Source organism: Balaenoptera musculus, chromosome 6 (assembly GCF_009873245.2).
Source record: "Balaenoptera musculus isolate JJ_BM4_2016_0621 chromosome 6, mBalMus1.pri.v3, whole genome shotgun sequence".
Taxonomy (NCBI): Eukaryota; Metazoa; Chordata; class Mammalia; order Artiodactyla; family Balaenopteridae; genus Balaenoptera; species Balaenoptera musculus.
Genome location: NC_045790.1, coordinates 34,655,206 through 34,669,354, shown reverse-complemented (window position 1 = coordinate 34,669,354; position 14,149 = coordinate 34,655,206). Strand labels below are relative to the sequence as shown.

Here is a 14,149-nt window from a genome sequence, read left to right as displayed (position 1 = left end):
CCCAGATGGGAAGCCAGGCAGGCAGAAGAGAGAGAAGAGTGTTCCAGACAGAGGGAATGGCTTGGGTGGATGGGTTCTTTCCCCCCAGGCAACAGAGTTGGGCCTCCTGGCCCTCCCCCAGCCATAAGAGCTGGTTCCCAAGAACTCCCTTCCCCGCCCCCAGTGACACCAGATCCCTGAGACACCTGGATGCTTGAACACCTGTCCTGGATGGCAAAAACTCAGAGGCCTGAGAGAGTTCGGGTCATTCAGGGGACGGGCACAGGTTTAGTGTTGCTGAGCCGTGGAGTGTGATAGGGCTGTGAGGAGGCATGAGGTGGGGCCCTGATCATGGGAGCTGATCCTGAGAACACAGCGTATTAGGTGGAGGTCGATGAGGACGTTGCTCGGGCTGCAGGGTGGAAACTAACCCGGCCATTCCACCTCCCCCTTCCTGTCCCAGTCCTCCTGGACAGACAGCAGACAGACAGCAGACAGACAGATTCGTGGGTACCAGCTGGGCTTTATTGGAAACATTGCAGTCTGGGCATGGAGAAGTTGTGCTTCCACCACACTCATCCACACTCACATTCACACTCACACAGTCACACTCCTACCCCGCCCCAGCTGGGTCAGGTCTGGTGCAGGGGAGCAGGAGGCCTGGTCCTCCCTTCTGGTCCTTGGTTCCCCAGGGCTTCAGTGATTCACATTCTTTCCCTCAGACACAGGGCTCCCTCTGGGGCTATCATGGGCTACCTGCTGTAGCGCTTTCCCTGGGGGAAGAAGGAGAGGCAAGGTCATGGGCTGGGGTCTTGGGCAGGGGCTTGGAGGGAGGAGGCGGGGCTGGGGAGGGCCAGGCTTGCCTTGGCTGAGTTCTTCTGCAGTCTCCGGATGATGCGGCCCACCCAGGGCTGGTCTGGGGGTGCACAGAGCTGGTGACCTCTCAGCGTGGTGAACCTGGAGACAGAGGTCAGAGGTCAGAGAAAATAGAGCCCTGGAACTCAGCTTCCTGGCAGGCCCTGGTGTGAGGGGCAGCGGCTGGGGACCACACCTGGGAACCTGTTTCAGGGGCTTCCTTGCAGAGGTTGGGCTTGGCAAGGAGAAGAGAGATAAGAAGGTGGGGTGGGTTTCCCCAGGGGCTGATGGGGGAGGTGAGGTTAGTCAGGCTCGTCCCGCAACTCACACAACGGCAGGCACCCTGCAGCCATTGCTGATGAGCAGGTAGCGATAGGCTCGCACCAGGAATCCAGGGATGGGGCGCTGGGCCACAGACAGGCAGCAGTCTTCAGCGTCGTTGGCATCTCCCAGAGCTGGGGTGGGATTAGTGTCAGGACACAGGGACACTGAGGAGCGGAGGCCACAGCCCTCACTGGTATTAAGGATACCTGTCTGTGTGTGGCAGCAGCTAGACCTGATTGATATTCGCTAAATATATTGAAGCACTTCTAAGCAGTTCGGCAAACGACCGCTGTCCTGAGCCCCACAAATGCCTTCCTGCTGCCCTGATCACCCCAACTTCTCTCCCAAGTCCTTTCAACTTCCCCACAAATGAAGAGTTCACACTGGTTACACTGTCAGTGGGGGGAAGGATGTGGGGTAGGGAACTGGATGGGGTGGGTAACAGGAGGATGGCATTAGTAGAACTTAGGAGTTGTTAAATTTTTTGACCCTTCTTAGACCAGTGTCTCCCATTCTCTCCACCTTATGAAAGTATATACTGTTCTCTCCTGCCTGGGAAACTGAGGCAGCAGGAAATAGAGCCTGAAGAGAGGTGGGTAGTCATAGGCCCTGGATACACCAAGAGACAGATACACATTGGAATTCAGGGGCCCAGGTACACCGCCACTCCCAGGCACACACACGGGGCGCAACCCAGGTTCACTGACACATGCAATCCTAACTCACAGAGTCCCTCACGTCCAGCGTCAAGCAGTCTGAGCCCTAGACACCCCTGCTACTTGCCCCCCACCCGAAGCCTCCCCTCAGCCTTACCAGGGGAGGTCCAGAGAATCAGCAGGCTGAGGGCTAGTAGTGCAGCTGCATGGGATGCCATGGAGGATGAGCGGAGACTGACTGCCAGCAAGCTGTGAGCGTGAGTGAATCTGGGCAGAGTCTGTGTGAAGCCGAGGGCTGGCTGGGAGCGGGTGAGAGTGCTGGAAAGTGCGGGGTGTGAAGGGGTCTGGGAACGTGAGAGTGGATGAAGCTGGAGGAAGCTGCCACTGCCACCCATTTATGGCCCGGAACTTTCACTTTCTCTGCTCAGAAATTCCCCTCCAAGTCCGTTCTGTGGATTCCCCTCTGCCCCCCTCTTTCTGACGGAAACTGACCCTGCCCTCCCTCTTTTCTTCTCTTCTGCTTTCCTTGGCTTCAGCTCTAAGAACCTAAGCAGCCTGCAGTCTGGCCACGAGAAGGGGACCTTGTGCTGTCAGCTCCAGAGAGAGAGTCTACACTGTCACCTCCCTGGTGGCATTTGTGTCATCAGCCACAGGGCTGGCCCCTAGAGGTGATGGTTAGGATGGAGGGGCCAGAGTGAGGAGCTGCGTGCCCTTCCCTAGGTTTATCCCTTATCCTCACTCTCTTCTCTGTGGTTCTTCTCTCTGGTGCTGGTGGTGATGAAGAAGGCTCCCTGGTGCCCTCAGAACAACCGTGGAGCCTGGGGTAGCCTCCCCAGGTCATTACGGTGCCTGCCCATCCATTGTCTGGGAACCAGTCTCTCCCTTGGGACATGCAGAGTTGAGAAGGAATGTTCCTTGGAAGGAGGCCCACCACCTCTTCCCACATCTCAGGCCTCTGGGATTCAACCTCCTGACTCAGCAGCACTGTCCCTTTCTCGAGTTACCATTTTCATCTGCCCAACACCTGGGTCAACAGAACAGCTGGAGGGAGCCTGGCCTGGCGTAACTCCCTTCATCTTTCCCTTCCTCTGGATCCTGGGAACCAAGAGGGGATTTCTAAGGAGAGGGGGCTGGCCAGCCCCCCTCACACAAATCCCACAAATTTCAAGGAATAGACAGATGGGGGAGGGAACAAGTGATTTCCCATCCCTATGAGAAAAACCAGAGATAGATCAGAAGAGAAGTCCTCAGAAGAGAAATTAATATGTGGGACACCCATTCACCCATCCCTACCCAAGCCCTGAACCCTCTTTTGGATGGGAGAGTGTTTCACTCATAAGTTTCTGACTTATTTTTCTTTCCATCCATTAATAATAATAGTAGTAATAGTATTTCTGATTGTTTACTAGGTGCTAGACTTCATACCAAGGACTTGACCACTGTTACCTTGCTTAACTTTCCCCAGAAAACTAGGAGGTAGTTTTTTTAAAATAAATTTATTTATTTATTTATTTTTGGCTGTGTTGGGTCTTTGTTGCTGCGTGCGGGCTTCTCATTGCGGTGCCTTCTCTTGTTGCGGAGCATAGGTGCACGGGCTTCAGTACTTGTGGCTCGCGGGCTCTAGAGTGCAGGTTCAGTAGTTGTGGCGCACGGGCTTAGTTGCTCCGCGGCATGTGGGATCTTCCCAGACCAGGGCTCAAACCCACGTCCCCTGCACTGGCAGGCAGATTCTTAACCACTGCGGCACCAGGGAAGCCCTAGGAAGTAGTTTTTATTATCATATTATTATCTCTTTTAACACATAAGGAATGAGGCTCAGAGCACAAGGTCACAAAGCAAATAAGTGTCTTGAACCCAGGCATCTTTAAGATTTACACTCTTTCCTACCATCCCACACTGCCTGTCTGCCATTGATCACAGAACAGCACAGGGGAGTGAGGCTCTACACACAGCATGCCTAGGTTGGGATTTAGATTACATTACTTGCTAGCTGTGTGACCATGTGCAAAGTATCTAGTTTCTGTGTCTTAGTGTCCTTATCTGTAAAACAAGAATGGTAATAGCTTTTAATTCTTAGGATTAAATGAGGTAATTTGAGCAAAACCCTTAGTTTAGAGGCTGGTACACAATAAACACTCAATATTAACCATTATTATTATTCTATCATTTTATTCAGATGTCTGTCAATGCATCTATCTCTCCACCTTTCCATGGATCCTTCTCTTTATGGTGGTTCTGATTTTTCTCTGTTGCCCCACCCGCCTCCATTCTCCACTCTTCTCTGCCCTGCTCTGTTCTCTAGAAGGGTGACCTCTACAGACAGTATTACTCAGGATCCCTTATCCTTTAGCTTCTGTTTGGGCTTGGCCCATGGGAGGCAGCAGCAGGAGATCAGTGGTAGGAGAGAGAGGTTGGAGTATTAATTCTCCAAATCCTTCATCTTGCTATAGTTCTGATAGTTAATAATTTACTCTGTGGCAGTTGTTCTTAAAGGATGGTCTTCGGGGGCTTCCCTGGTGATGCAGTGGTTAAGAATCCGCCTGCCAATGAAGGGGACACGGGTTCGAGCCCTGGTCCGGCAAGATCCCACATGCTGTGGAGCAACTAAGGCTGTGCGCCACAACTACTGAGCCTGTGCTCTAGAGCCCACGAGCCACAACTACTGAGCCCACGTGCCACAACTACTGAAGCCCACTCACCTAGAGCCCATGCTCCGCAACAAAGAAAAGCCACCTCAATGAGAAGCCCACGCGCTGCAACGAAGAGTAGCTCCTGCACACTGCAACTAGAGAAAAGCCCGTGCGCAGTAACGAAGACCCAACACAGCCAAAAAATAAAAAATAAAAATAAATAAATTAATTTAAAAAAAAGAGTGGTCTTTGGACAGCAGCATCAGCATCACCTGGGAGCTTGTGAGAAATGCAAATTCTCAGGTCCTACTCCAGACCTACTGGAGCAATCCATATTTTAACACACCCTTGATGACTCTGATACATGCTGAAGTTTGAGAACCACTGATCTACAGTTAGATTCTTTTGGGCTGCCTCCTCTCCATGGGTTTATCTCTGAGGCTCCCGAAACACTGTTCCTTCCTCTGGCCCCTTCAGGCCTTGGTATGGTAATGGTTTCCTGCTATTGCTGAACCCTGACTGCCCCACTCTTCCGTGTTGGTTCCTTAATCTTGACCCCCACCTCTTAAATAGCCCCTTTATTAAAATCTTTCTGGTTAGACTTTTTTTGAGTGTGCCATCTGTTTCCTGCCAGGATCCTAACTGATACAGTAAGTGGTACCAGAAGACATCCCAGGAAATAGATTTCCAAAATGGGATCCTGGGATTGGGTTGCTCATATGTTTGCTGAGTGCACAAACCTCCTTGCATGGGGAAAGAGGACACGAGTGATCCAGAACATGAAGAAGCAACACCATCACTTAAGACTATCACTAAGTGAGGTGCAGTGTGGGATGCTGATGGAGGGAAAGACATTAGGAGATAAAATGCCTCAGGTACTTAATTGCTATGGCCGCAAATGGTGATTTCACATGGTCATTACATACATTGTTGGGTGGGCTGCCTGTTTCTGATTGTGCTGGCACAATTACATAAGAACAAGAAAAGTTTAAGAACATGAAATTCTAATTCAAGTTATGGGTAGAGATTCAGACAACTTCTATGGAATTTTTTTTTAATTGAAGTACAGTTGATTTACAATGTTGTGTTAGTTTCTGGTGTACAGCAAAGTGATTCAGTTACATATATATCTATATATCTATTCTTTTTCAGATTCTTTTCCATTATAGGTTATTACAAGGTATTGAATATAGTTCCCTGTGCTCTACAGTAGGTTCTTGTTGTTTATTTATTCTATACATAGTAGTGTGTTTCTGTTAATCCCAAGCTCCTAATTTATCCCTCTCCTCCTAATTTATCCCCCTTCACTATGGAATTCTTAAGTCATCTTTAATTCATGTGATCCATAGCCATATGGCAGATATGGCTGTGGATCAAGCCCCAAAACTGATTGTATGTGTGGTAGAGTTGCAACACCAGGTAAATGCACAACCCCACCATATTCCTAATACTAGAATAAGCGCACTCTTGGGAAAGAGAAGGACTCTGAGACTTGGAATGGGGACGTTTAGGCAGAGATGAACAAAGCTGAGAATTTTGGACCTTTAAATTCCCTTAAACCTTCCTTGCTGGCAGAAGAACACTCCTCCCCCTGCAAACCATGAATGATCCAGCCTTCCCATCCATTAAAAAATGTTTTTAATAACTCCCTGGCAAAAGGCATGCAGGGGTCCTCTTCAGGACCCACCCTCACCACCCTTCATAGCCTCCAGGCCCATAATGAGAGTTTGATTCTAACATAGCCTGGATGGGAATGTACAAGATATGCTCCAAGAACAATAGCATGTACACTGAAGGAGTTGCAAGAACTTGTCAACTGTATTGGGAGAATCTCAGGGACCAGTGAGGACAAATTTATTGATATGTATGCCCTTATCCAGGATTTGGGTATTACTGTATTAGCTGAGCACCTGGGAATGGTGTTAATAATCTGTTGACTTGGTTACTGGAAGCCTGGACTCAACAGTGGCCTATGATCAATGAGGTTGAGGTGCTAGAACCTCACTGGCGTATTGTAGAACAGTCTTCCTCAGAATTTGAGGTGCATATGATTCACTGGGGGGATCTTATTAAACTGCAGATTCTGATTAAGTAAGTCTGGGTGAAGTCCAAGATGTTGTGTTTCTAACAAACTTCTAAGCGATGCTGATGCTGCTGGCCCTCAGAATATACCTTGAGTAGCAAAACGAGGACGGAGTGCAAAGGTTACAGAGATGGGAATGTTGGAGGCCCCTCTTATGTGTAACCACTAACTCTGAAGGGCCCAGGAAGATAATTCCTTCTCCAAGCCCATAAGAAAAGCACTGGTGATGGGAACACTAACTATGAAAAGCACTGTAGTGGTTTCTTTTTTTTTTTTTTAATAAATTTATTTATTTTTAAAAATTTATTTTTGGCTGTGTTGGGTCTTCATTGCTGCATGCGGGCTCTCTCTAGTTGCGGCGAGCGGGGGCTGCTCTTCGTTGCAGTGTGGGAGCTTCTCGTTGAGGTGGCTTCTCTTGCTGTGGAGCATGGGCTCTAGGCATGCGGGCTTCAGTAGTTGTGGCGCACGGACTTAGTTGCTCCGCGGCATGTGGGATCTTCCCGGACCAGGGCTCAAACCCGTGTCCCCTGCATTGGCAGGCGGATTCTTAACCACTGCGTCACCAGGGAAGCCCTGTAGTGGTTTCTTTAGTAGGCAGGAGGTGAGGATGGGAGATGTTCTCTTGGGACTGGGCAATCTCATTTCAAGGAGAATAATGGAATCTTTGAGTGATAGAGTCTAGATGCTCACCTTCTGAGCAATAAGATGAATGAAATTACTAAATAAGCTGCAGGGACAAGTGGTAATCATTGTGCTTTGCCCGTAAGGATCTGTGGTGGTAGCTAATTGATCATGGTGTTCCTAGGAATGAAATAGGTGGACACATATATATATATATTTTTTTTTCTATGTCATAATATTGACATTCAGTCCAGTAATCCTCCACTGTAACAGCTCCTTTACTTTGCAGACCTTCACTGTTTTACCTCAGGGATATTAACAGCTTTCCTGCTCTGATTATCATAAGATAATCTGGATATCTCACAGAGTATCAAAGTAGTCCTTTAAACTGATGACATTATGTTTACTGGTGCACAAGAAATAGCAGTTGCCCTAAATGCCTCAGTAAGACCTATGTATGTCAGAGGCAGAGAAAGAAATCTTCCAAAAATTCAGGATCCTGCAACATAGGTAAAATTTCTAGGCTATTAGAGGTAGGGAGAAGCTGAAAAACAGTGATCTGGGGAATGTTGCACATTTACCATGAAGAGGCACAATGCTTAAAGAGCTGTTTGGATTTTGGAGGCAACATACATCATAGTTAGGTGTAGTACAGCAAAATATTTATTGGATATGGCATACAGCTGACAGATTTGAATGAGGCCCAGAGCAAGGAAGGAGTCTGCAGCAGGTCTAGGCTCTGGGGAAAGTTGCCTGGCTACTTGGGCCTTATGACTCGTAAATCCAGGGAATTTCAGATTGTCTGTGGCAGAGAAGGGTGAGACAGGAGCCCCAGAAGGAGCATTACAGGAAAGACCCTTAGGGTGTTGGAGTAAGGACATACCTCTTCTGCTAACAATTACTTACTCTTTGAAAATCAGTCCTGATTTGCCACTGGGCCCTGGTTTAAAACTCAGACTATAGATCACCCAGTGACAACGCAACCTAGGGTGTTACCTATAGCAAGTCATATAGTTGGATGTGCATGGCCAGAGTTCCACTGTCAAAGGAACATTGTACATTTGAGACCAGGCCTTAGGAATTTCAGAAGGCATGAGTAAAAGCGTGGGCAGGTGACTCAGATTCCTACTTTTATTGTTTTCTGCTGCTTCTTCTGATCGTACTTTTGCCTTCATGGAGAAGTTTTCTATAAACAGTTAACAGAGAGAGGAAGTGTATGGTCTTGATTTTCAGATGGGTCTCTGGGGTATGCTGGCATCAGTCAAAAGTAGACAGTTGCTTACATTCAGGTGTGGCCCTGAAAGACAGTGGTGAAGGGAAGTCCTCTCAGTGGGCAGAATTTCAGGCAGTACATTGAATGTCCACTTTGTCCAGAAGGAGAGATGGCCTGAAGTTTGGAGCTATACAAATTCATGTGCAGTGGCCACCCACAACAACCCTGCCCTCACCTCTGTAAATTGACCCTTCACTAAATTCTTTTCTATTAAGACTTTTGGGTCATGCCATTTGTTTCCCTCCAAGATCTTATAGGATACAAGGGTATAGTGCAGAGCTGGCATAAAGGTTTCAAATCAATTTCAATACTGTCTTCCTGGAATGCCTGTTGGGAAAGATCCTGAGAATCAGCAGCAAAGGGTGAAATAATGAAATAATAATAAACAAGGGATTTACACCACATTCATTCAATAAATATTTATTGAGGGCGTCCTATGTTCCAGACACTGTTCTTGGCACTGGGACACAGCAGTAAACGAAACAGAAAGACATTCCTGCTCTTGCGGAGTTTTTATTCCTTTTTTTTTTTTTTAAATATTTATTCATTTAGGCTGCTCTGGGTCTTAGTTGTGGCTCGCGGGATCTTCGTTGCTGCATGCGGGATCTTTTAGTTGTGGCATGCGGGCTTCTTAGTTGCGGCATTTGGACTTCTTAGTTGAGGCATGCACGCGGGATCTAGTTCCCGGACCAGGGATCGAACCCGGGCCCCCTGCTTTGGGAGTGTGGAGTCTTACCCACTGGACCACCAGGGAAGTCCCTGGAGTTTTTATTCTTATGAAGGAGACAGGCAGTAAGCAAACAAGAAAAAAAAATAGTATGTCAGATGGCAGTAGGTGCTATGAAGAAAAATAAAGAAGGCTAGAGGGATAGGGAGTATTGGGGAGGGTGGTCATGGAAGTCTTGTCTGATTACATTTGAGCAGAGAGCTGATCTGAAGAACGTGAGGGAGAGAGCCATGTGGAGATCTGGGGAAGATGCTTTAGACGAGAAAATAGCAAATATGAAGGTCTTGAGGCAAAAGTGTATTTGAGGAATAGAAAGGAGGCCAATGTTATGGGAGGGAAGTAGCAAAGAGTAGAGTGGTAGGAGATACAGTCAGATAACAACATGGGCCACATAGTGTAGGGCTTTGTAGGCCATTGCAGGGTTTATGTTCTACTCTGAATGAGTTGGGGAACCTTTGGAGGGTTTTGAACAGTGACATGATCTGGTATGTGTTAAAGGCTCCCTGTAGCTGTCGAATGGAAGATAGACCAAAGTGGTGCAAAAATGGAAGCCTGGAGACCAGCTTGGAGGCAATTGCAATAATTCAGGGAGGACATGAGGTTGCTGAGAGTTGGTGAGAAGTGGTCAGATTCTGGAAATATTTTGAATGTAGAACCAGTGGGCTCTGCTGAGGGGTTCAGCATAAGATATGAGAGAAAGAAGAGAAAGAGAGACAGAGAAAATACTTCAATGTTTTTGGCTTGAGCAACGTGATTGTTAGAGTTATATTTACCAAGATGTGGACGACTGTAGAGGAGTGGGTTTGTGAGAAGGTCGGGAGCCTTGTTTTTTAAAAATTTTTATTGAAATATAGTTGATTTAGAATGCTGTGTTAGTCTCAGGTATACAGCAAAGTGATTCAGTTGTATATATACAGGGGACCGCTGGTCCCGCTGGTCTTTTTAAGATTCTTTTCCATTATAGGTTATTACAAGATATTGAGTATAGTTCCCTGTGCTATACAGGTCCTTGTTAGTTATCTATTTTGTATATAGTAGCATGTATATTTTAATCCCAAACTCCTAATTTATCTCTCCCTCCAGGAGCCTTGTTTTGACTTTTTAAGATGAAGCTGCATTCTGGACATATAAGTGGAGATGTTAAGTAGGTAGTTGGTAGTATGAGTCTAGAGTTCAGGGGAGAGATTCTAGCTGAAGATAAAAATTTGGGAGCATATGGATGGTATTTAAAACCATAAGACAATGAGGTCATCAAGGGAGTGAGTGTAGATAGAAGGGGTCAAGTTCCAAGGCCTGGAGCTCCCTAACACTGACAGATCAGGGAGAAGAAGAGGAATCAGGGAAGGTGACAGCCGTCAGGTGTTCTGATGGTAGCTTCTATCATGGCAAAAAGGGGGAGGGCATAGGGCCTATGGGTGGAAGGTTTAAGGCACCAACTCCCCAGCCATTGGTTTAAATGATCCAGTGGTGGGGTGGTGGAGACCAGGGAGGTGGGTTTGAAACAGTTTCTGACCACACCCATAGAGCCCTCAGTGTGCTACCTGCTTTACATAGTTCACCCTCTTCTCAGCCACGTGGCCTTCGTGGGGTTCCTGGTTCAGTGTGAGCTTTGGACAAATCTCCCAGCTCAGGGCAGTTCAGCTCATCTTGGCACCACACTCTCCCAAGGAGCCCGCTCAGCCTTCATGCTCCCTGGTCTGACCAAATCCATGCCCCAGGGGTCGGAGATCTTGGGTGGAGGGCACTTTAGCCATTGAGGCAGGTAAGGCAGCAGCGAAGCCAGGGAAGTCAACCAAGGCCATGGTAGGAGTGGGAGTACCGGGGAGTAAACGATTGTGGAGAGCATCTCGATTAGATGCTTAATAAATGTTTGTTGAATGGATGAATGTGCGTATCAGGAGCTGTGTCTGTGGGGCTGAGCGTGACTGGTGTGCCCGTCATCCACGTGTGTGTGTGTGTGTGTGTGTGAGAGAGAGAGCTGTGGCTCTGTGTCCGCGTCTGTGCCTGATGTGTCTCCCCTCCCAGGCCTGCAGAGGGCGCACCAGTCTGGGAAGGGAGGCTCTGGAGTGGGCGCCGCTCTGGCTGAGGGGTGGGTGGGCGCTGGCGGGTGGGGGGTGCTCTAGCAAGGGCGGGGTGCGGCCCCGACCCGGCGGGCTGCTCAGAGAGACTGAGAAGGGCGTTGGGCCCAAAGTCCGTGGGCCTGGCAAGGCCTCTGGTGCTGTCCCCGCTCCAGGCCCCCGCTGGTCCCGAGGCCGAGGGTCCGGCCCCGGGTCCCAGCGCGCGGGTCCCGGCACACGGGCGGAACGTGCAGAGGGGAGACTCGGGCTGCGGGTGGGACCCGCAGCCCCAGGACCTGGGGTCGGCGTGGGACCGGGAAGCCCCAGGGCGGCGATTACCCCGGGCCGAGCACAGCGGCTGTCCCGCCAAATCTCTGCCACTCGGGCCCCTGAATCCGCGGGTACTCGGCTGGGCAGGCTGGGACGCATGGGCGGCCGGAGGCCGGTGTTTTTCCGTGAGTATTTGTCTTCCCCACCCCAAGTATTCCCAACTTATCCTGAGTCCAGGGCGCCCAACGTGGAAGACAGGAAGCAGTGTTTGTCTTAAAGGCTGAAGGAAGTTCACATTACCTCCGGAACTTCCTTCGCAGCATAAATAACCCGCACCCGATTGATTCCTTAAACCACGTAATTACGGTGCCAACTCTAAGAAAGGTTTCTTTCAACCTTTAGGTTGAAACCATAGGCTCTCAAGGTTTATTGAAAGGCTAACTGGTGTGCCTGGCGCGATGCTCGGTGCCGGAGGATGAAGTGCTTTCACCTGGACAGGGGCGGAAAACGAGTTTGTCCTGCTCATCAGTGGACATAGGAAAATTCTAGACCCCTGGTCTAGCATGAGACACATTTGAGGACAAATAATAAAGGGGGAAAAAAAAAAAAAACCCCAGAAAGATGAAGGAAATGAGAACAGTAGTATTCAACCCACAAGCCTGTTTGCCTTTGGAGGACCGAGGACCGCGACGACGATGCTGCCTCCTAGTGGCGGAGCCGGGCAATGAGGCCAAGTGGAGTTTAATACCCGTCCGCTGTGGGTATTCTGAACCGAAATTGGCGCCGGCTGCTCAGGTAATCACAGGTGGAGTTCGGTTATTCATTTAATATTAGATTGAAATTTATTATTAGCACAATCCATGACTCTAAGCAAAAGTCTTCAAGAACATGGGAGCAGAGCTTCCCTGGGGTGTTTTTGTTTGCCACCAACTGGGAAATGGATTTCTTGAAAAATGAAGTTTTCAGCTTCCTGACATAGGTAACACAATCTCTGTAGGGGAACTGCAGAATAGCCACCGCTAGAAGAATACCAAGTATAGGCATTAGAAAAAGGCTTGGCAATTTCAACATCCATAAAAGAGGTAATTCATCGGTCAAGATTGATGGCAAAGGAAAGAAACATTGATGATTTTTAACAAAATAGCATCACTTTGTCCCCAAATACAAGGATAAGTAACACCTGGACGTGCAAAGAAAAAGAACTTCACAAAAGAGGTCAGTTGAAGCTGAAGACATTTTCACAGGTAAATGATTAAAGCTAGGAAACAAATTAGTTTTGAGCTTTCATAAATAGCAAGTATAGACCCAGTCCCTCTGACCTTCCTGTGCCAGAAAGCTGGGCAGAAGATGCCAAATATGTCAGTGGCGCTGTGCTGGTAGCCCCATAGTACCCCATTTTTGAAGATGTCAAAAGAAAGATCCTGTCATTGGTGATCATGTCCCTCTAATGATTGATGAGTAAAGAACGAAACAGTGGCTAGCGAAAGTGTGGCCCAGGTACCATGGAGGGAGAGGAGTGTTAAGAAATCTGGTTGCTTAGTTTGAAATTAGTTTCCAGTTCATATGACTGAGGTTGTTAAGACATTTCTATTAGCTGTAATTCTGGGAGCTCTTACTAGCCCCATCCATCCTTTACATTTGTGTCAAAGAGGCCCTTAAAGGATTTACAAAGAAGGAGTGGGGCTTCCCTGGTGGCGCAGTGGTTGGGAGTCTGCCTGCCAGTGCAGGGGACACGGGTTCGAGCCCTGGTCTGGGAAGATCCCACATGCCGCGGAGCAACTGGGCCCGTGAGCCACAATCACTGAGCCTGCGCGTCTGGAGCCTGTGCTCCGCAGCAAGAGAGGCCACGACAGTGAGAGGCCTGCGCACCGCGATGAAGAGTGGCCCCCGCTTGCCACAACTAGAGAAAGCCCTCGCACAGAAACGAAGACCCAACACAGCCATAAATAAAATAAATAAATAAAATTTAAAAAAAAAAGAAGGAGTGAACCAGGGGAAGCAGAAGGCTTCAGACTTTGAGGCAACACTGACAAGAAGGAGCTGGCCCACCACTTTGTAAGTGTGTGTGGGTGTGTTATCATTTCATGGAAGAGATAGTGCTAAAATCATTTGAAAACATGGTAGTAGTAATCGTAATTTTCTGAGTGGCACTGAGGGTGACATTGTTAGAAGATAGTAATTACTGTTAAAGGAAATTCCAGGGATTACAATGAGTTTTCATGTTTGTGGGATGATGGTTTTGTACATTTGGGGGATGACTGATCTTTGGAATTTTTTTCTTTTCACTTTTCTAGTAAAAGCCATTAATTGTCTTACTGTTGAACACTGGCAGACTAGTATTCAGTAAAACATTTCTTTTTACTGTGTGTAAATTTGGAAGTCCTCCAACTTTATAATTTCATTTTATGCTTTGTACTTATTTTTACTGAAATATTTACTTATCTAAACAGCAATCTTCTGGAAAGTTACTTTTATCTCCCCTCCCATTTGGGTCTTTGTGATTTGATGCCTTTACAAATGTATACACACACCAGCAACATTTACTTTATTTATTTTATTTTTATTATTATTATTTTTTTGGCTGCGCTGGGTCTTTGTTGTGGAGCGCGGCCTCTCTAGTTGTGGAGCGCGGGCTTAGTTGCCCCGCGGCATTTGGGATCTCAGTTCCCTGACC

General features: G+C 47.9%; 1 protein-coding gene and 1 long non-coding RNA gene across 2 annotated transcripts; one reads left to right on the top strand and one right to left on the bottom strand.

Annotated features, from left to right (window-relative positions):
• Positions 1-551: 551 nt before the first annotated feature.
• CCL19 (C-C motif chemokine ligand 19) lies at positions 552-2,171 on the bottom strand. The gene is made up of 4 exons (XM_036856511.1): positions 1,972-2,171; positions 1,163-1,289; positions 843-936; positions 552-752 (listed from the first exon to the last, which is right to left on the bottom strand). Exons 1-4 carry the CDS (start codon positions 2,030-2,032, stop codon positions 732-734), a joined length of 303 nt encoding a protein of 100 aa, XP_036712406.1. The 5' UTR covers positions 2,033-2,171; the 3' UTR covers positions 552-731.
• Positions 2,172-11,282: 9,111 nt separating this feature from the next.
• Positions 11,283-12,122, top strand: LOC118897374. The gene is made up of 2 exons (XR_005020409.1): positions 11,283-11,660; positions 11,878-12,122. It is a non-coding gene; the product is annotated as an uncharacterized LOC118897374 (long non-coding RNA).
• Positions 12,123-14,149: the final 2,027 nt, after the last annotated feature.